A 21794-nucleotide genomic window follows, 5' to 3' on the forward strand; every position below is an offset into this window, starting at 1 on the left:
AGCTTTTCCTTGTGACTTCACACCCCATGGCTCAGCATCAGGCTCAGCAAGGCAAATAGGCCCCAATGAGAGTCCTAAAATGCCTCCAGATCCCCAAACACACCGACTCATTCTGCATTGTCACTCAATTGACAATTAGGACCAGATCTGGCAAGGCAACTAGGGCCCAATGAGAGTCCTAAAATGCCTCCAGACCCCCAAACACACTGACTCATTCTGCATTGTCACTCAATTGACAATTAGGACCAGATCTGGGCCTGCCCAGGGACTGTGGGGGTGTCAAAGCCCCACGCCCATGGGCACTGGAGAACACTACAGGGTGAAGGGGACAGGACCGGTGCAGAGGAGCCTGTCAGGGCCCCCATGGCTGGTGCCAGTGGAAAGGGATGGCTGGGATCCAGTCTTGGAGCCAGCCAGTCCAGCCCACCAAGGTCCCCCTTGGCCCAGCCCAGTCTGCCCCAGATCTACCTGATCCAGCCAGCCCCTTGGGTCCAGACAGCCCAAGCTGCCCTGGATCCTCCTTGGGACCAGACAGCCCAGCCACCCTGGATCCCCCTGGGCACAGCCAGCCTAATCTGCCCTGGCTCCCCTTGGGGCCCAGACAGCCCGGCCTGTCCTGGATCCCTCTTGGGCCCAGCCAGCCCGGCCTGCCCTGGATCCCCCTGACCCAGCCAGATTGGCCTGCCCTGGATCCCCCTGGGACCAACCAGCCCATCTTCCCCTGGATCCCACTGGCCCAGCCAGCCCGGCCTCCCCTGGATCCCCCTGGCCCAGCCAGCCTGGTCTGTCCTGGATCCCCCTGGGCCCAGCCACCCCAGCCTGCCCCGGATCCCCCTGGCCCAGCCACCCTGGCTTCCCCTGGATCCCCCTTGGAACCAGCCAGCCTGGCCTCCTCTGGATTCCCCTGGCCCAGCCAGCCCGGCCTCCCCTACTTCAACAGGATATATCAGAGGATCAGATAGAGACAAAGTCGGCTGGTGAGAAAGCCTCAGATCAGCCAGACACAGGGACAAATGCGACCTGGGCCCAGAGTGACACAAACACACTGACAACACAACCACACACATACACACTTTGAACACACACACAATGTATTTCAGTTCAATGACCCTGCACAGACCTGGCAGGTTGGGCAGAGGATACCCCAGCCTGGAGGAGAGCCAGTCCCGGGTGGGGTGTTAGTGGCAGCCAGTGGCCGTCCAGGACAGGGCTACAGACTGTGCTGGGGGGTTGTGTGTGTTCAGCTGTGTAACACTCCGCTGGCACCACAAACTCTCCAGGGCGTGTGTTACACATCCAGAGACACACACACATACTGCACAGACACAAACGCTCAGATAAACATGCACACCCGTATTCACTTCTCACACACGTACACACTCACACCTCCATTCATAGCCGTTGTTTAGACACCACCCTCATATACTCGTAGACACACACTCCTGCACACTGCTCACATGCACATTCACCTGCGCTGTTCAGATACACACACACCCACTTGCGCACGGCTCAGACACAAACACTCTTGGACACTGCTCTCTCTCACACACACATACACACTGCAGGGGGAAGGGGGCAGCCCCAGGAAAGATGACGCCAAGCCCCAGCCAGTCCCTCCCCCACCATGTCCCACCCAGCCCTCGCCCTTCCCTCTGGCCCTGAGGCTCAGGTGCAATCGGGAGGAGGGGCAGGACTGTGATCCAAGAATCTGCTGGGCACAGGCCAGGCCTGCCCCTCCCCTGCAGGACCGGCGCTAGGGGTTTGAGCACCCCTAGGCGGACGGCAATTTCGCAGCCCCGTGCGCTGGTCCCACGGCTCTGCTGGAGCTGCCGCAGTGGTGCCTGCGGACGGTCCGGTGGTCCGCGGCTCCGCTGGAGCTCCCACAGTCGTGCCTGCGGGAGGTCCACCGGAGCCATGCGAGCAGCTGACTGTCCGAAGGCACAACTGCGGCAGCTCCAGCAAAGCCGCGGACCACCGGATCGTCCACAGGCACCACTGCGGCAGCTCCACCGGAGCCTCCTGCTGCCCCCTCTGGCAAAGAGGCGCCCACCATTTATTCTGGAGCCCTAGGCGCTTGCCTAGGCTGCCTAAATGGTAGAGTTGGCCCTGCTCCCCTGGATGGGTCACTGCCCCTCTTGATGCCCAGGAATCTGATCAGGGACCCTGGGCAGGGATTAGCTTCGGGTCGTGGCTTTGGGGTATCCAGGGCATCCAGGTTAAACCTGTAATGGAGTGGCTTCACTGGGGCACCTGGGTTTGAACTCCTGGATTTGAACCTGGCTCTGGGAGGTGAGTGGGATCTCATGGATTAGAGCTCAGGGAGGCTGAAAGTCAGGACTCCTGGGTTCCATTTCCATTCTTGGGGAAACACTGGGTTGAGGATCACAGAGGCAGGTGCACCAAACACTGGGGCTGCGAGGTTCACATTGTCTCAGGACCCTGCCCTGTGCCCGCTTGCCCCCCAGAATCACTGTCTCATTCTGCATCTCTGGTCCCCGCAGTGGGAGGGGCTGCTGCACCCCAACTGCCTGATCAGGCTCTATATAATGACACCCAAAGGGGAAGGAGACAGAGATACTCAGCTCTGTTGGCAGCTGGATCCATCTCTGACGGGAGCCACAGGACTCTGGTAAGGAGAGAACAGACCCAGCTGGGGGAAAACGCAGAGGGAAGGGCACAGTGGATTGACTCTGGGGGACTGGGAGCAGAATCCGGCCCTGACCACATTGCACTTAGGCAGTGACTCCACATTGGCCCTGGGGAATGAGATCAGAAACTTGGCAAGAGAGTGAGAGGAACACGGGGGGACATGTGGAGTCAGGACTCCTGGGTTCTCACCCCGGCTCTGGAAGGGGAGTGGCGTCTAGTGGTCACAGGAAAGGTGGCTGGGACTGGAAGTCAGGACACTGGGCGCATAGCAGACAAAACAGTAAAGCGGACAGTTCAGTTCCTGGCCAGCTGCTTTGCTCGTCCTGTGTCTCCACTGGGTCAAGGAGCCTAGAGTTCATTCCCTGTTTCTTAGGATGTGGATTTCCAAGGCCCCCCAGAGTCTCCAGGCCAAACCCTGGGGTGTGTCCATGGGACTTGGGCTCCCCAGAGGGAGCTGAAGACCCGAACTGGAACTTCTCCCTGCTCAGTTTCCCACCTGTAACAGGGGGGAGAAGAGCCTTTTCCTTCCCTGCTCTCTACACAGCGTGAGCTCTGCCTGCATTTCACTCTGTGTCTGGGACTCTCTGAGCAGAAAGGGGCCCTGATCTTTGTCATGGTCAGCAGCACCGGCACAACAGGGCTCTGATCTTGGTTGAGGTAGGTGCAGCGCCCAGCGCAATGGAGTCCTCATCTCGGTCAGGTTATTCAGGCTTTAGAAATAGAATCAGTTGGCAGGGGAGGGTTTGGGATTCCATGGAGAAGGCAAATCCCCACTCCACGCTGTCTCCATCTATTTCCCGCCCCACACTCCACAGGCCAGTGACAGACACAGCCATGGCCCCAAGGGGATCCTGCCCCTTGCTCTTCCTGACCCTCGTCCTGCTGGCCATCTGTCTAGCCCAGAACATTGTACTACCCAACAGCTACGAGCGGTTTGTGAGCGAACACGTTGATTTCCCCAAGACCAGACCCCCCAAGGGCAAAGCTCTTACAACATCATGATGCGTTGCCTCTGCCTGACCCACCCTGGCTGCAGACCCAGTAACACCTTCATCCATGCCCCCACCAGACAGGTCAGAGCCATTTGCAGCCGCCCACGGATATGCGTCTACCCCAGCCTCAACCAGTGCGACAGCCTCACAGCCTTCTGCCTCACCACGTGCCAGCTGGTGTTCAACCCCCGCCTCCCACCACGCTATATCTACAGGGAAATACCCCAGACCCACAGGATCCGCGTGGCCTGTAACCAGCAGCAGCGGCCCGTGCACTTCCTCAGAATCCTGTAGATCTCAGATGCCAGCAATGGGCTGGGAGCAGGGAGGTCCTTACTCTCTCTTTCACTTCTGGGTAGCCCCATCACTGGGGGCTCTCCTGTCCCATCCCTGCCCCTGCTGCACAACACCCGCCATAAGTCTCCACAGGGACATTCAGTGTCTCCCCCTTATCCTGCAGGCTGGCAGCTTTGGGACTGTGGAAGGATTTACCACACTGGGCGTCCGGTTACCATCCACACGAGTGAAAATCTGGGTACCCAGCCCCGTACCCTCGCCCCCCAGCTGGCACTGAGACCCTCAGCCTGAGCCCAGCACCCCCTTTGCTGAGTGGCCATCATTCACTACAGCCAGACCCCCTTCCCCCATTGGATATCAGGGGCAAGTTGTGGGGAGAAGATTGTCCCAGGCGGGGCCCTGGAATCCGTCACTGAGTTTTCTTTCCTTGCTGCTTCTTGCAATAAAACGCTTTCCTGTCAGTGCAGAACCAGTCGGTGTGTTTGGGGGGATGGAGGCATTTTAGTGCTCTCATTGGGGCCTGTTTGCCCTGCTGAGCCTGATGCTGAGCTGTGAGGTGTGAAATGAAGGAAAAGCTCCAGGAAGAAACGAAACCTGCAGGGGGAGGGGTGTCCTGTTCTGAGTATGGACAAAGGGGCCAGGGGGTGACACAGAGGGACTGAGACGCACCCTGATCCTTCCCCGAGGAGACTCATAGTCTCGTAGACTCATAGACTTTAAGGTCAGAAGCTCAGCTTGGTCTGTCTCTGGAAGGAGGGTTCCAGCCAGCCTGGCTGGACATCATTGCAAAGGCTGTGGGTGGGAAACTTCCTTAGCCAGGAACAAGTCCTCTTTGCTCGCTCTCAGCTCTACCAGGTGGGCTCTGCGCCAGTGGGCATCCTGCCATGACATTTCCCATTGCCTCCCCCAGCTCTTACTGCCTAAATTCCACACCTCCCAGCCTCACCGACTTCCCCAGCCTCAGCCCACGGGCCTCCGGGTTGTGAAACTTCGCCTGTGTGTGCAGTGTTTCCCCTCCCTCCTTCCCAGGGAGAGCAATCTGCCCCAGACCACAGGGAGGGATCCAGCAATGGCCCAACAACCAACTGACGCCCAGGGAGCTAGTGGGGTTGGGCAGCGCGGGACGGGCCTTCGGGCCCCGTTCCCTTCCCAGGATGCGCTGGGACCAGTCCAGGCTGACGGGGACATGGGCACCCTCAGTAGGACCAGCTCTGGGCCTCCCTGGGACTGTGGGGGTGTCAAAGCCCCAAGTTCATGAGCACAGAGGACACTGCAGGGGAGTGGGACAGGAGCCGGTGCAGAGAGGACCTGGCAGGGTTCCAAAGTCAGGGCCAGTGGAGAGGGGTGGCTGGGAACTAGCCCCTGGAGCCAGGCCCTCCTCGGTCGTTATCTGCGGTGTTCGAGCAGGTCAGGAGGCACAGACAGAGAAGAAATCCACAATCAAACTGGACAGTGTATCCAGCCACCCCAGTCTGCCCTGGATCCTCCTGGGCCAAGCCAGCCTGGCCTGCTCCGTATCCCCTTGGCCCAGCCAGCCCAGCCTGCCCTACATCCCCCTCGGCCCAACCAGCCCGGCCTACCCCGGATCACCCTGCACCCAGCCTGGCCTCCTCCACTATAACAGGGGATCGGATGGCGACAAGATCTCTGGTGAGAAAGCCCGAGATCAGCCAGACACAGGCACAAATGCACCCCAGGTACAGAGTGACATAAACACACTGACAAAACAGCCATACACACACATGCACTTTGCACACACACAAACACACAATTTATTTCAGTTCAGTGACACTGCACAGGGTTCGCAGGTTGGGCAGAGGATACACCGGGCTGCAGGAGAGCCAGCGTCGCAGGCAACCAGAGGCCATCCAGGATGAGATTACACACTGTGCTGGGGTGTTGTGTCCGGGCAGCTCCGTTACACTCCCCTGGCACCACAAACTCTACCGGGATTGTGTTACACACCCAGAGACACTCTCCTGCACATCTCTCACACACACAGACACAAACACACACACAGTACTAGCAGCTCTTATCTCTAATGGAGACAGCCACGGCCATATTTTATACCATCGCAAAGCCTGCTAAACGGAGGGCAAGGGTCTTTCTAAAACCTCTGTGAAGGGGAATAAAGGATGCCCTTGAAATGAAAGCCGTGTTACATGCTTTAACTGTTTGTCCTTCTTTTTCTGAGCCTTAACAACATGTTAAACAATGTCCAGAGCGGTGGGTTTGCCATGAGATGGAGCAGGCTGAGATCTCTGGATACCAAACCCTAAACCTTCATTAATACTATTGACTGTTGGACTCTTTCAGGGTCATATTAACACCCTTGGCTCCTTGGATCCATGCATTGCAGCGCTGCGCCCCTATTTCTCACCCGAAGGATTGCATTCGCCCTTCTAGCTGCAGCAATCCATGGACACAGAGGTCTGACCTCGCATCTGGCTGCCTGCAATGGGGTTAGGGCCGGTTCAGGCTTCCGGGGTCATGGGCAGCCCCCGTCAGGGCCAGATGGGGGTGTCAAAGCCCCAAGGCCGTGAGCACCAGGAGGTCACTGCAGGGTGAATGGGACAGGCACCGGCACAGAGGGGCCTGACTGCTGCACACCCTTACATGAAGTGGTTTCCATTATACACAGGGCTTATAGTTTGGGTCAATAGTTCTCAGCACCCCACTGGACCCATCTATCCCAGCCCCCATGTTTCTACAGGACATATCAAGGGATCAGATGGTGACAAGGTCAACTGGTGAGAAACCCCAGATCAATCAGACATAGGGACAAATGCACCTCCAGGCCCAGCGTGACACAAACACACTGAGAGAGAACATGCACACACACACACGGACACGGACACGGACACGGACAGACATGGTATTTATTTCAGTTCAGTGACACTGCACAGGCCTGGCAGTCAGACAGAGAATACCCTGGCCCAGAGGAGAGCCAGCCCTGGGTGGGGCGTCGCAGGCAGCCAGGGGCCATCCAGTATGCGGCTACTCACTGTGCTGGGGGGGGGCTGTGTCCAGTCAGCTCTGTAACACTCCCCTGGCACCACAAACTCTCCAGTGGTTGTGTTACACACCCAGAGACACTCTCAGCACAGACACACACACTAATGCACACTTGTACATACTGCCCACATAGACACTGCTCACACACATACTCCTGCACACTGTTCACTCACTCACACACAAACACACACCCTGCAGAGGGCAGGACACAGATCCAGGAGACAGGACATCAAGCCCTAGTCAATTCCCATCCCGCCCATGTCCCCTCCAGCCCTCACCCTTCCCCCTGGCCCTGGGGTTCAGGTGCAGCCAGGGGTTGGAGGGAGGACTGTGATCCAAGAATCTGCTGGGCACAGGCCAGCCCTGCCCCTCCCCTGGATAGGTTGCTGCCCCTCTTTTGATGACCTGCTCAGGAAACCTGGGGAAGGTTGGGGTGGAAGTTGTGGTTATGGGGTAACCATGGCACCCAGATTATACCTGTTACAGGGTAGGTTCACTGGGGCAGCTGGGTAAGGACACCTGGGTTCCAACCAGGCTCTGGGAGGGGAGTGGGGTCTCGTGGATTAGAGCTCAGGCAGACTGGAAGCCAGAACTCCAGGGTTCCATTTCCAGGGGAAGTGCACCAGATACAGGGGATGAGGGGTTCTCAGTGTCTCAGGACCCTGCCCTGTGCCTGCTTCCCCCCAAACTCCCTGCCACACCCAGCGCTTCTGGGCCCCTCAGTGGGAGGAGCTGCCCCACTCCTCCCCAACTGGTCGGGCTTTATGTAAGGTGCCTGGAGGAGGGAAGGAGAATTAGAAACTCTCAGCTCAGCCGGCAACAGGATCCATCTCTGACGGGAGCCCCAGGATTCGGGTGAGCTGAGAACAGACTCCAGCCAGAGGGGAAATGCAGAGGGAGGGCCACTGTTGATTGACACGGGGGGCTGGGAGCAGAATCCAGCCCTGACCACATTGCACTCAGCGGGTGACTCTGCATTGACCCTGGGGACTGAGATCAGAAATTTGACAAGAGAGTGAGATGAACACAGGGGGACATGTGGAGTCAGGACTCCTGAGTTCTCACCCTGGCTCTGGAAGGAGAGTGGTGTCTAGTGGTCACAGGAACGGTGGCTGGGACTGGGAGCCAGAACACTGGACACATTGCAGACAAAGCAGTAACGCTGAGTTCAGTTCCTGGCCAGCTGCTCTGCTCGTCATGTGCCCCTACTGGGTCTAGGAGCCCTGGGGTTCATTCCCTGTTTCTTAGGATGCAGATTTCCCAGGCCCCCCCAGATGCAGGCCAAACCCTGGGGTGTGTCCATGGGAGTTGGGCACCCAGAGGGAGCTGAAAACCCCCAGCCTTAACTTATCTCTGCTCAGTTTCCACACCTGTAATGGGGGGAGAAGAACCTTTCTCTTCCCTGCTCCATGCACAGCGTGAGCTCTGCCTGCATTTCACTCTGTGTCTGGGACACTCCGAGCAGAAAGGGGCCTTGATCTCAGTTGGGGTCTCTGCAGCGCCTTCCAGAATATGGCCCATTCCCAGCTTCTGGCAAACAGAGGCTAGGGACACCACCCTGCCCATCCTGGCTAATAACCATTGATGGACGTATCCTCCATGAATTTTAGTTATTTTCGGAACTCTGTTCTAGTCTTGGGCTTCACAAAATCCTCTGGCAAGGAGTTCCACAGGTTGACTGTGTGGTGTGTGAAGAAATACTTCCTTTTGTTTGTTTTAAACCTGCTGCCTATTAATTTCATTTGGTGGCCCCCAGTTCCTATGTTATGAAAAGGAGTAAATAACACTTCCCTATTTACTTTCTCCTTACCAGTCATGATTTTATAGACCTCTGTCATATCCCCCGTTATTCATCTCTTTTCCATGCTAAAAAGTCTCAGTCTTATTAATCAATCCTCTTACAGCAGCCATTTCATACCCCTAATCGTTTTTGTTGCCTTTTTCTGAACCTTTTCCAAGTACAATATATCTTTTGTGAGATAGGGTGGCCACATCTGCATGCAGTATTCAAGACGTGGGCATACCTTGGATTTATATAGAGGCAATATGATATGTTCTGTCTTATTATCTATCCCTTTCATAATGATTCCTAACATTCTATTAGCTTTTTTGACTGCTGCTGCCCATTGAGTGGACGTTTGTAGGGAACTATCCACGATGACTCCAAGGTTCTTTCTTGAGTTGTAGGAGCTAATTTAGATGACATCATTGTATATGTATAGTTAGGATATGTTTTCCAATGGCATTACTTTGCATTTATCAACATTGAATTTCATCTACCATTTTCATGCTTAGTCATCCAGTTTTGTGAGATCCCTTTGCAATTCTTCACAGTCTGTTTTAGACTTAACTTCCCTTGTAATTTTGTGTCATCTTAACACTTTGCCACCTCACTGTTTACCCCCTTTCCCAGATCATGTATGAATATGTTGAATAGGACCGGTCCCAGTACAGACCCCTGGTGGACACCACTAATTACCTCTCTCCATTCTGAGAACTAATAGTTTATTCCTACCCTTTCTTTCCTATCTTTGAACCAATTACTAATCCATGAGAGGACCTTCCCTCTTATCCCGTGACTGCTTACTTTGCTTAAGAGCCTTTGGTGAGGGACCTTGTCAAAGGTTTTCTGAAAGTCTTAATACACTATAACCACTGGATCCCCGTTGTCCACATGCTTTTTGACCCCCTCAAAGATTTCTAGGAGATTGGTGAGGAATGATTTCCCTTTACAAAAACCATGTTGACTATTCCCCCAAAATTATGTTCATCTAGGTGTCTGACACTTCTGTTCTTTACTATACTTTCAAACAGTTTGTCCAGTACGGAAGTCAAGCTTACCAGCCTGTAATTGTGGGGGTCACCTCTGGAGCCCTTTTTAAAATTGGCATTACATTAGCTATCTTCCAGTCATTTGGTACAGATGCTAATTTAAATGATAGGTTACAGACTACAGTTAGTAGTTCTGCAGTTTCACATTTGAGTTCCTTCAGAACTCTTGGGTGAATCCCATCTGGTCTTGGTGACTTATTACTGTTTAATTTATCAATTTGTTCCAAAACCTCCTCTAATGACATCTCAATCTGGGACAGTTCCTCAGATTTGTCACCTAAAGAGAATGGTTCAGGTTTGGGAACCTCCCTCACATCCTCAACCGTGAAGACCCATGCAAAGAATTCATTTAGTTTCTCCACAATAGCCTTATCCCCTGTGAGTGCTCTTTCATCATCCTGATCATCCAGTGGCCCCTCTAGTTGTTTAGCAGGCTTCCTGCTTCTGATGTACTTAAAAAAAATGTTGCTATTACTTTTTGAGTCTTTGGCTAGCTGTTCTTCAAATTCTTTTTTGGCCTTCCTAATTACATTTTTGCATTTCATTTGCCAGAGTTTAAGCTCCTTTCTATTTTCCTCACTAGCATTTAACTTCCACTTTTTAAAGGATGCCTTTTTGCCTCTCACTGCTTCTTTTACTTTGTTGTTTAGCCACGGTGGCTCATTTTTGCTTCTCTTACTATGTTGTTTAATTTGGGGTTTACATTTAAGTTGAGGCTCTATTATGGTGTCTTTAAAAAATTTCCGTGTGGCTTGCAAGGATTTCACTTTTGGCCCTGTACCTTTTAATTTCCGTTTAGCTGACCTCCTCCTTTTTGTATAGTTCCTCTTTCTGAAATTAAATGCTACAGTGTTCGGCACTGTGGTGTTTTCCCTGCCACACAAATGTTAATTTTAATTATATTATGGTCACTATTACCAAAGGATCCAGCTATATTCACCTCTTGGATCTGATGCTGTGCTCCACTTAGGACTAAATCAGGAATTGTCTCTCCTCTTGTGGGTTCCAGGACAAACTGATCCACGAAGCGGTCATTTAAGGTGTTAAGAAACTTTATCTCTATATTCCATCCTGTAGTAACATGTACAGGGGAGAGATAGCTCAGTCGTTAAACCCAGAATTGTGTGTTCAGATTTGGAGGGGCATTCAGGAATTTGGGGCAAAAACCTATCTGGGGATTGGTCCTGCTTTGAGCAGGGGGTTGGACTAGAAGACCTCCTGAGGTCCCTTCCAACCCTCAGATTCTATGATTCTACCCAGTCAATACAGGGATATTTGAAATCCTTCTCTATTATTGAGTTTTTTATTATAGTAGTCTCTCTTATCTCCCTGAGCATTTCACAGTCACTATCACCATCCTGATCAGGTGCTCAGCAATATATCCTTACTGCTGTGTTCTTATTGTTCAAGAATGGAATTACTATCCATAGAGATTCGATGGTACTGTTTGGTTCATTTAAGATTTTTACTTCATTTGATTCTACATTTTCTTTCACATATAGTGCCACTCCCCCACCAGCACCACCTGTTCTGTCCTTCCAATATATTTTGTACCCTGGTATTACTGTGTCCCATTGATTATCCCCATTCCACCAAGTTTCTGTGATGCCTATTATATCAATCTCCTCATTTAATACAAGGCACTCTAGTTCACCCATCTTATTATTTAGACTTCTAGCATTTCTATAAGCACTTTAAAAACTTGTCACTAGTTAGCTGTCTGCCATTACATGATGTAAGTGAATGAGACTTTTTTTCATTTGATTGTTTCTCATCAGATCCTACCTGTATTTTATCATCTTCCATCCTCTCCTCCTTACTAGGACATAGTGAATGTCCATTAGTAGATCCTCCCCTAAGGGATGTCTCTCTCTGAATCATGTGCTCTTCCACATGTGTCAGCTTTCCCCCAACCCTTAGTTTAAAAACTGCTCTACGACCTTTTTAATATTAAGTGCCAGAAATCTGCTTCCATCTGACACAACAAGGACCCTGATCTCGGTAGGGGTCATGAAGCTTAAGGGGTGGAATGGGCTGGCAGGGGGAGGGGTTCAGGCCCAGGAGGTTCCATGGAGAAGGCAGATTGCCACCCCACGCTGTCTTCATCCATCACCCCTTCTCCCCACTGCAGGTTGATCCAGTGACAGACACGGCGATGGCCCCAAAGGGACCCCGCCCCTTGCTCTTCCTGACCCTGGTCCTGCTGGCCGCCTGCCTGGCCCAGCTCAGCGAAGGCGCCAGCTACCGGCAGTTCCTGAACCAACACGTTGACTTCCCCATGATCGTTGGTTTTGACAACCATGCCTACTGCAACTACATAATGGAGCGCCGAGGGCTGACACGCCCTGTCTGCAAACCCACCAACACCTTCATCCACGCCCCCACCAGCCAGGTCCAGGCCATCTGCAGGGGGGCAGGGAGATGCCACGGACGCAACTTCTGCGACAGTAACTCATCCTTCTTCCTCACCATCTGCCGGGTGGCGCCCGGCTCCCGCCCAGGGCGCTGTGTTTACAGGGGCAGAGTCCAGACCCGCAAGATCCGCGTGGCCTGTAAGCAGAGGCTGCCTGTGCGCTTCGTCAGAATCCTGTAGACCCCAGGCTGTGGCCATGGGCTGGGAGCAGGGGGCCCCTGTTCCCCCGCTTTCGCTGCTGGGGGCTTTCCTGCCCCATCCCTGTCCCTGCGCCTCCTAGGACAATGTTTGTCACAAATACATTGAGCGTCTCCCCTTATCCCACAGGCCAGCAGCTTCAGGCCTGTGGGGGTGTTTCCCATGCTGGGTGCCCAGTTCCCATCAGCACAAGTGAAAATCTAGGTGCCCAGCCCCCACTGCAGACACTGAGATCATCAGCCTGAGCCCAGCACCTGCCTCGCTGGATGCCCATTATATAGTACAGCCACCCCTTCCCACCTGGCATAAATTGGGTATTGGGGGACAGGTTGTGGGCAGAAGATTGTCCCAGGCGGGGCCCTAGAAGCTGCTTCTTGCAATAAAACACTTTCCTGCCAATGCAAAACGAATTGGTGTGTTTTGGGTGCTGGAGGCATTTTAGGGCTCTCAAGGGGGCCCTCTATAGCCCCTCTTCTGGCTGCCCTGCCGCAGTCCCTAGGTGGCTCAGATGGCTTCGCTCAGCCCTAGCTGAGCCTGACGCTGAGCCATGAGGTGTGAAGTCACAAGGAAATCTCCAGGGAAAAACAAATCCCTTAGGATTATAATCTGGCCCTAAAGCCTTTCCGCTAGCCCCAGATCATCACTAGCTGTCAGGGAGAGCTCATTTAGACTTTGCTTACAAATCATCATTTGAAATTATTAGGTTGGCCAACATCACCGAGATAAATGCACTGACATCATAAAAAATAACAGCTGTATAAGGAAGCAAGGAAGCTAGTCTATGTTCATACTTTTAAAATCTATTATACTTTTTCAGATACACATATTTTATCATACACTCTATAAGCTTTTAAAGTGAGTAATTCAGATTTCCAAACAGTCACTAAATTGGTATGTAACTAGCTCACAAAACTTGGGGGGGTGTTGGGGAAATTCAGGAGGGGTGTACACCCTCCCGGGAGGGGTGTAGGGAAATCATTGCCTGCAGGCTGTCCACTGGACATGCGGATTTGGTGGTGGTTCTGGGGGTGATCTGCTGGTCCAGTGCCTTCGGTGTACCTGCTGCTGAATTGCCACCGAAACCGTGGGACCGGCAGACCTCCCACAGGAATGCGGCCAAACGCTACCTAACTCCTGCCCTCACACCAACTGGCATGCCCCCTTCCGCTCGCCCATGGCTTGCCACCCCAGTCATGCACTTACTGCACTGGTGCCTGGAGCCACCCCTGGTTAACGTTGTACTCCCCTCCCTCCGCAACCAAAATCTTCAATGGTGCCCCTGCACGCTGCCCAGCCCCACTGGCTCCCCAGATGTCGGTTGGTGGTTGGGATGTGACTCGCAGGTGTCGGATATGATCCCCTCTTGCTCTTTGTGCTCTGGGGCAGCCTGTCACTATGATGGTTGGAAAGATCTTCTACACACAGGGGAAGCTTTCACAACCCCTGGGCCCATGGGTTGAGGCTGAGGAAATGGGTGAAGGGACGGGGCTGAGAGTCTGACTTTAGGAGGGAAAATTTTCCACCCAAGAAGCTTAAGAGCTGGGGGAGGTGATGGGAAATGTCACAGTAGAAAGTGCCCGGGTTTAGAGCAATGTGTCCTGGCAAGAAGAGGACATCTGCCAGGGACGCCTCACATCTCCCCGTTCCCCTTCTCAAGCGCCGCGTGTGCCCCCCACCACCCTCTACTTCAGGCTCTCCTGCAACTCCCCCAATCTCTTCCCTTCCAGGGTCTCCATGTGCCCCCAGTGCCCTCTCTCCATACCAGGGTCCCCTATTGCCCCCTCATGGCAGGTGCTGTGTAGAACTGATAAATGAAATAGTTTTTAATTGTTCACTTTATCAATGAAAGTTCTGTTCACCATTTATTACACTTGCCTACATTGTAACTTCTGTTCACTGTTTGCCATATTGTAATTCAAACCCCATTTTAAAACACTCACTCCATTTTGTAAAAGCTTCCTCCAACCTTCATTTTTGCAAACCCTGCTGTAATCTTATTAGTTTAGTTTAGATGTGTGAATGAGGTATGTATGGATGATGGAATCAACCTCCAGCCCCAGCCTGTCCTGATGAAATAGAGTTCAAAACCCACCGGCTGAAGATGCAAAGTAAGAAGCATCCACCCTAGAAAGAAAAGATACTATAGAAGAAAGATCAAAGCCAGGTCCGAGGCTGAAAGTTATGCCTGAAATTGATGGGTGATTAATCAGCAAACCCAGAGGTAGCCTGACACAGCAAGACCTATGGACTCTGGATTCAAACTAAAGCCTACAAAAAGGAAAGGTGAGATGGGAGACTTTGGAGGGTAACATTCTGCTGCCAACTTGGAAGGGCATCAGCGCAGGCCCAACAGAGAACCAGCCCCTCCCTGTGCCCGGCTTTTCTGGCCAGTTACCGCCACAAGCTACAAACCCAACCTGCAAAATCAAGCCATGAACTCAAGCTATGTTCAAGACTGGTAACTATGCAGCAGCTGCAGAACATCTGATGGATGTGTGTGTGTGTGTGTGTATATATAGGGTTAGGTATAATGTGTGTGTATAAGGGTTAAATATTAGTTATTGGTCATAAATCAAATTGTTATAATAATAAATGTGGCATCTTTGTCTTGCCCCTTGAAAAGATCCTGTGTAGTATTTTCTGTATAACAGCTGCGTGCACCTCTGTTCCCACTTTCCCCCAGTCCAGGGAATGACACCTCCTCAGGGTGCTCAAGGTCATGAGCCATCCCCTGCCCTTAGTGGAAGGGTCTGTGCCATCAGGCACAGCTTCCCAATTCTGCTGGCCATGGATGACACAACCCCTCCCCTCTCAGCCACATGGATGCAATTGTCCCTCTGCGGCTGGGCAGAAGACAGAAGGGGAACCTTGCAGTCAGGGGATGGATCACCTGATAATTGCCCTGGTCTGTTCATTCTCCCCGAACCATCTGGCACTGACCACTGTCAGCGACAGGCCACAGCCCGTTGGTCTGACCCAGCATGGCTGTTCTGCTGGATTAACAGGCACACACCAACCCCAGAGCGTCCCTCTGAGGTGCCCGGCCCCAGCTCCACGGCACACATGGATGCACCACACCAGCGTGGGATGCACTGAAATCCAAGGGAAGTTTATTTAACAGCATTTGGTTGCAAGTAAAGTAGTGGAAGCAAGTGGCTACACAGAAACTAAATGCAGAGCCCACCTGGGAGAGCCCAGAGCAAGCTACAAGGACACGTTCTTGGCTAGGGGTGTTTGCCCACCTGTAGCCTTTGCAGCAATGTCCATCCAGGCTGGCTGGGACCCTCCGTTCAAAGAGAGGACAATCTGAGGTTTGTTTCCTTGGAGAAGGACCAGGCTGTGTCTCAGTCCTGCCGTGACACCTCCTGTTGTCCATAGCAGGGGTAGGCAACCTATGGCATGGGTGCCGAAGGCGGCATGCAAGCTGATTTTCAGTGGCACTCACAAGGCCTGGATCCTGGCCACTGGTCCAGGGGCTCTGCATTTTAATTTAATTTTAAAAGAAACTTCTAAAACATTTTAAAAACCTTATTAACTTTACATACAACAATAGTTTAGTTATATATTATAGACATAATATAAAACCATCTAAAAACGTTAAAATGTGTTACTGGCACATGGAACATTAAATTAGAGTGAATAAATGAAGACTCAGCACACCACTTCTGAAAGATTGCTGACCCGAGGTTCATAGCCTAAACAGGGCATCCTCTCCCTGCGGGTTTTGTTTCTTTCCTTGTGACTTCAGACCCCATGGCTCTCAGCATCAGGCTCAGCAGGGCAAATAGGCCCCCTTGAGAGCCCTGAAATACCCCTAGACCCCCAAATACACCAATTCATTTTGCATTGGCAGGAAAGCGTTTTATTACAAGAAGCAGCAAGTAAACAATCTCAGTGACAGTTTCCAGGGCCCTGCCTGGAACAATCTTCTCCTCACATCTTGCCCGCAATACATAATGGATGCCGGATGGGAGAAAGTGACCGTATTGTACAATGGGCACCCGGTGAGGCAGGTGGTGGGCTGAGGCTGAGGGTCTCAGTGCCAGCTAGGGTGCCCGTATTTTCACTCATGTGGATGAGAACCGGGCACCCAGTGTGGGAAATCCCCCTGCAGGCCCCAAGCTACCGGCCTGTGGGATAAGGGAAGACGCTGAATATTCCTGTGGAGACTCATGGCCGGCTTTGCCCAGGAGGGGCAAGGATGGGGCAGGAGAGTCCCCAGTGACAGAGGGCTATCCAGGAGCAAAAACAAGGAGTTTCTGGGTGTGCTAGGGGATAAGCAGGCCCAGGGCAGGATCCTGAAACAGTGAAACCCCCACAGCCGGAATGCTTTGTGCACCTGCAATCCTCAACCCAGTTTCCTCAAGAATGGAAATGGAACCCAGGAGTCCTGGTTCCCAGCCCCACCCTGCTCTAAGCCATGAGACCCCATTCCCCTTCCAGAGCCAGGGATAGAATCCAGAAGTCCTGGCTTCCAGCCCAGCTGCTCTAACCAACAGACCCCACTCCCCCTCCAGAGCCAGGGAAAGAATGCAGAAGTCCTGACTCCCCACTCCTCTAACCACATGGCCCTGGTGCCCGAGTGACTCTACCCCCATACTGGTGCCCTGGGTCCCCATAACCAGCGCAACCTCCTGCCCCATTCAGTCCCTGCCCAGGTTCCCTGCCCAAGTCCCTGGGCATGGAGAGGGGCAGCGACCAAGTCAAGGGAGGGGCAGGCCTGGCTACTGGAGACACCCGTGCCCAGCAAAGCTAGTGGAAGCCAGGTCCTGACCCCTCAGCACCACCTGAGCTCCAGGGCCTGGAGGAAGGGCAAGGGCTGGAGAGGATGTGGGGTGCAGTCGTCTCTGCTGGGTGTGTGTCCTGCCCCTGCAGTGTGTGTGTGTGTGTGTGAGAGAGAGAGAGAGCGCCAGAGCCAGAGTTTGCATGGGAATATGTCTGTATAGTGTGTATGAGTATGTGTGTTTGTGTGCAGTGTGTATGATTATACGAGCAATGGATGTATGTGTGTGTATGTCTGAGCAGTGTGTATGAGTATGTGTGTGAGCAGAGTGTATGTGAATGCATCTGGGTGCGGATTGTGTTCGTGTATGTGTGTCTGTCTGTGTGTGTGTCCAGGTGTGTGTGTTTTTAGTGTTCAGGTGGCCAACTTTCTGACCAAACTCTCTGTGTCTCCTTGTCACTAACTGATCCCCTGATGTGTCCTGTTGGAGTAGGGGAGGCCAGGCTGGGCCCAGGGGGATCTGGGACAGATCAGGCTGGCTGGATACACTGCCCAGTCGGATGCTTAGTTTCTTCTCTGTCTTTCCCCCTGTCCAGCCCAGACCTCACAGATAACGACTGAGGAGAGACAGGCCCCAGAACCAGTTTCCAGCCACCATTCTCCACTGGCACTAGCTGTGGGGCCCTGCAGTGTCGCCCGGTGCTCACAGGCTCGGGGCTTTGATACCCCTACAGTCCCAGGGCTGGCCTAGATCTGGCCCTACCAGGGCTGCCCATGAGCCCAGCAATGTGGCCTGGGCAGTGTCAGTTGGTGGTTGGGATGTCGCAGGCATCAGACACGATCCCCTCTTGCTCCCTGTGGACTGGGACAGGCAGCTGCCACCATGACGGCTTGGAAAACCCTGCACACACAGGGGAAGCTTCCATAACCCAAGGGCCCATACCTGCCAGGGCCTCCTCGCATCTCCCCTTTCCACCCCCAAACTCCTTGGGTGCCCCCCCACTTCAGGGTCCCCTGCAACTCTCCCCCCAATCTCTTCCCGGCCAGGATCTCCATATACCCCCCATTGTGCCCTCCCCAGACCAGGGTTCCCCATTCCCTCCTCCTGCCAGGGGCTGCGTGCACCTCTGTTCCCACTTTGCCCCACGCCACAGGGTGACTCCTTCCCGGGGTGCCCAGGGCTGTGAGCTACCCTCTACCCTTATCAGGAGGGTCTATGCCAGCTGGGGGCAGCTCCCTGATTCCGCTGGCCAAGAGTGACACAAACCCTCCCCTCTCGACGTACGCTGTCCCTCTCTAGGTGGGCAGAAGCCAGAAGATGGGCCTGGCTGGCAGGGGATGGCTCAATCTATAATTGCCCTGCTCTGTCCATTTCCCCTGAGCCATCTGGCACTGGCCGTTGTCAGAGACAGGCCGCTAGCTCGTTGGTCTGACCAGGGATGGCTATTCTTCTGGAGCAACAGACACACGCCAGCCCCCGAGTGTCCCCCTGCGTTGCCTAGCCCAGGTCCCTCTCTGGTCACCAGGTCCACCAACAGCAATTCCGAGCCCCAGGGTAGAACATTCAATGCCCCCTTTCCCCCCAGAAAGGGATGGCTGAGGTTTATGACACTACTTTTTATCTTATTGATAACAAGTTAGAACCCACTATAAGTAAGTTGTGGTATTGCTTGATGTAGTTAACTTTTTTGCCAGTTACAGCACCAGTATTATACAAATTGTAAGCCTAAATATAAGATGTAGAATTTGTTATTTGAATTATATATTTAAATTAATATATATATTAATATAGGCATAGTGATCAATGGCTCCATGTCTAGTTGGCAGCTGGTATCAAGCAGAGTGCCCCAAGGGTCGGTTCTGGGTCCCGTTTTGTTCAATATCTTAATTAATGATCTGGAGGATGGCATGGACTGCACTCTCAGCAAGTTTGCAAATGACACTAAACTTGGAGGAGTGGTAGATATGCTGGAGGGTAGGGATAGGATACAGAGGGACTTAGACAAATTAGAGTACTGGGCCAAAAGAAATCTGATGAGGTTCAACAAGGACAAGTGCAGAATCCTGCACTTAGGACGGAAGAATCTCATGCACTGCTACAGACTAGGGACAGAGTGGCTAGGCAGGAGTCCTGCAGAAAAGGACCTAGGGGTTACAGTGGACGAGAAGTCGGATATGAGTCAACAGTGTGCCCTTCACAAACCCCAATTTGGGAACCACTGATCTAGACTGTTCTCAGTGGTAGCAGATGACAGAATGAGGAGTAATGGTCTCAAGTTGCAGTGAGGGAGGTTTAGGCTGGATATTAGGAAAAACTTTTTCACTAGGAGGGTGGTGAAGCACTGGAATGGGTTCCCTCGGGAGGTGGTGGAATCTCCTTCCTTACAGGTTTTTAAGGTCAGGCTTGACAAAACCTTGGCTGGGATGATTTAGTTGGGGATTGGTCCTGCTTTGAGCAGGGGGTTGGACTAGATTATCGCCTGACGTCTCTTCCAACCCTGATAGTCTATGATTCTATGAAATATATCATGGAATGAAATTGGAGAGAGTCCAGTGGAGGGCAACGAAAATTATTAGGGGACTGGGGTTCATGATTTATGAGGTGGGCCTGCGGGAACTGGATTATTTGGGCTACAGAAGAGAAGAATGACGGGGGAGTTGATAGAAATCTTCAACTACCTAGTATGAAATTAATTCTTTATAAGATATGAAGGGTCGCAAACAGTACATATGCTATGAAAGAGGAAGTTGAAATAAAACATAGAATACAAATTTTCATTGCTAGGAAAAATATTGGACTTTATCTTATATTGAGAGGAAAAATCATTTGTACACATGTGCTGAATGTGGGGCTTTGTCTCTTTGGCCAGAGACCAATCCTATTGACAGTGAAATATTGAACTGCCTGAAAACATCATAGCCAAAGATGCATCATGGCCATAGGGTGTGCGGTTGGGTACCCTCTTCCGGCATGACCAGGGCTTCTACATGCCCGCCTGGCTGCCTTCATTGCTGCTGGTACCACTCCACGTGCACCTAGGAGCCCTGCTGCCTGCCCGGGCAATTGCCCCCTTTGTGCCTGTCATAAGGAGATAGTAGGGTTTAATAGAACAGAAGCACTTCATATCTCTTTTGCCTTAAAGGGTTAACAAGATCAGTGAGCCTGGCTGTCACCTGACCAGAGGACCAATCAGGGGACAGGATGCTTTCAAATCTTGAGGGAGGGAGGTTTGTGTGTGTGCTATTAGTTTTTGGTTGTTCACTCTGGAGGCTCAGAGGGACCAAATGTGCAATCAGGTTTCTCTCCAATCTCTCTGATACAGGCTCTTATAAGATCAGAATAGTGAGTACCAGGTAGATAAGGCGAGTTAGGTTAATGTTTGTTTTCTTTATTTGCAAATGTGTATTTGGCTGGGAGGAGTTCAAATGTGTATTTTGCTGAAAGGATTTTAATTTGTACTTGTATACTTAGGCTGGGAGGGTATTCCCAGTGTCTATAGCTGAAAGACCCTGTAACATATTCCATCTTAAATTTACAAAGATAATTTTTACTGTTTTTTTTTCTTTCTTTAATTAAAAGCTTTTCTTGTTTAAGAACCTGATTGCTTTTTTATTCTGGTAAGACCCCAGGGGACCGGGTCTGGATTCACCAGGGAATTGGTGGGGAGAAAGGAGGGAAGGGGGAGAAAAAGGTTAATTTCTCTCTGTGTTAGGATTACTTTCTCTCTCAGGGAGAGTCTGGAAGGGGGAGAGAAAAGGAGAGTGGGAAGGTGGATTTTCTTCTCTGTTTAGAGATTCAAGGAGTTTGAATCACAGTGATCTTCCAGGGTAACCCAGGGAGGGGAAGGCTGGGAGAGGCAACGGTGAGGGAAAGGGTTTACTTTCCTTGTGTTAAGATCCATAGAGTCTGGGTCTTGGGGGTCCCCGGGCAAGGTTTTGGGGGGACCAGAGTATACCAGGCACTGGAATTCCTGGTTGGTGGCAGGAGTACAGGTTCTAAACTGGTAATTAAGCTTAGAGGAATTCATGCTGGTACCCCATCTTTTGGACGCTAAGGTTCAGAGTAGGGGTTTACAACATGACTGTGCAACTTTGGCTGGTCTGCTGGTCACCGCCACCTCCACCCTCCGGATGCACAGCGCCGGCATAGGCTACACTGAAATCCAGGGGAAATTTTATTTATCAGCGCTTGGTGGTGTCGCAAGGAAAAGTAGTGGAAACAAATGGCTACATGGGAATTAAGCCCAGAGCCCGCCTGGAAGAGCCAAGAGAGCTAAGAGGACACGTTCCTGGCTGATGAAGTTTGCTCACCCGCAGCCTTTGCAAAGCTGTCCAGCCAGGCTGGCTGGGACCATCCTTTCAGAGACAGGCCATGCTGAGGTTTGTCTCCTCAGGGAAGGATCAGGGTGTGTCTCAGTCCCCCAGTGACACCCCCTGATGCCATTCTCTGTACCCTAAACAGGGCATCCATCCCCTGAGGGATTTGTTTTTCCCTGGAGATTTCCTTGTGACCTCATGGCTCAGCATCAGGCTCAGCCAGGGCTGAGCGAAGCCACCCGAGCCTCCCAGGGACTGCGGCAGGGCGGCCAGAAGAGGGGCTATAGAGGGTCCCCTTGAGAGCCCTAAAATGCCTCCAGCACCCAAAACACACCAATTCGTTTTGCATTGGCAGGAA

General features: G+C 52.3%; 1 protein-coding gene and 1 pseudogene across 2 annotated transcripts in view; both read left to right on the plus strand.

The window, feature by feature from the left end:
* The window catches only part of LOC127031308 (ribonuclease-like), an 84607-nt gene extending 72229 nt beyond the window's left edge, over nt 1–12378 (plus strand). The window contains exons 1-2 of one of the 2 annotated variants that reach the window (XM_050918059.1): nt 7772–7808; nt 11917–12378. In XM_050918059.1, the coding sequence (XP_050774016.1) occupies nt 11941–12378 (438 nt within the window). In that variant the 5' untranslated portion in view covers nt 7772–7808; nt 11917–11940. Of the gene's footprint in view, nt 1–7771; nt 7809–11916 lie in introns of those variants that run through there. The other variant, XM_050918058.1, reaches the window with a different exon arrangement.
* LOC127031304 (ribonuclease-like) lies at nt 3484–3935 on the plus strand (annotated as a pseudogene).
* Nucleotides 12379–21794: the final 9416 nt, after the last annotated feature.

This window comes from Gopherus flavomarginatus, chromosome 11 (genome assembly GCF_025201925.1).
Source record: "Gopherus flavomarginatus isolate rGopFla2 chromosome 11, rGopFla2.mat.asm, whole genome shotgun sequence".
Lineage (NCBI taxonomy): Eukaryota > Metazoa > Chordata > Testudines > Testudinidae > Gopherus > Gopherus flavomarginatus.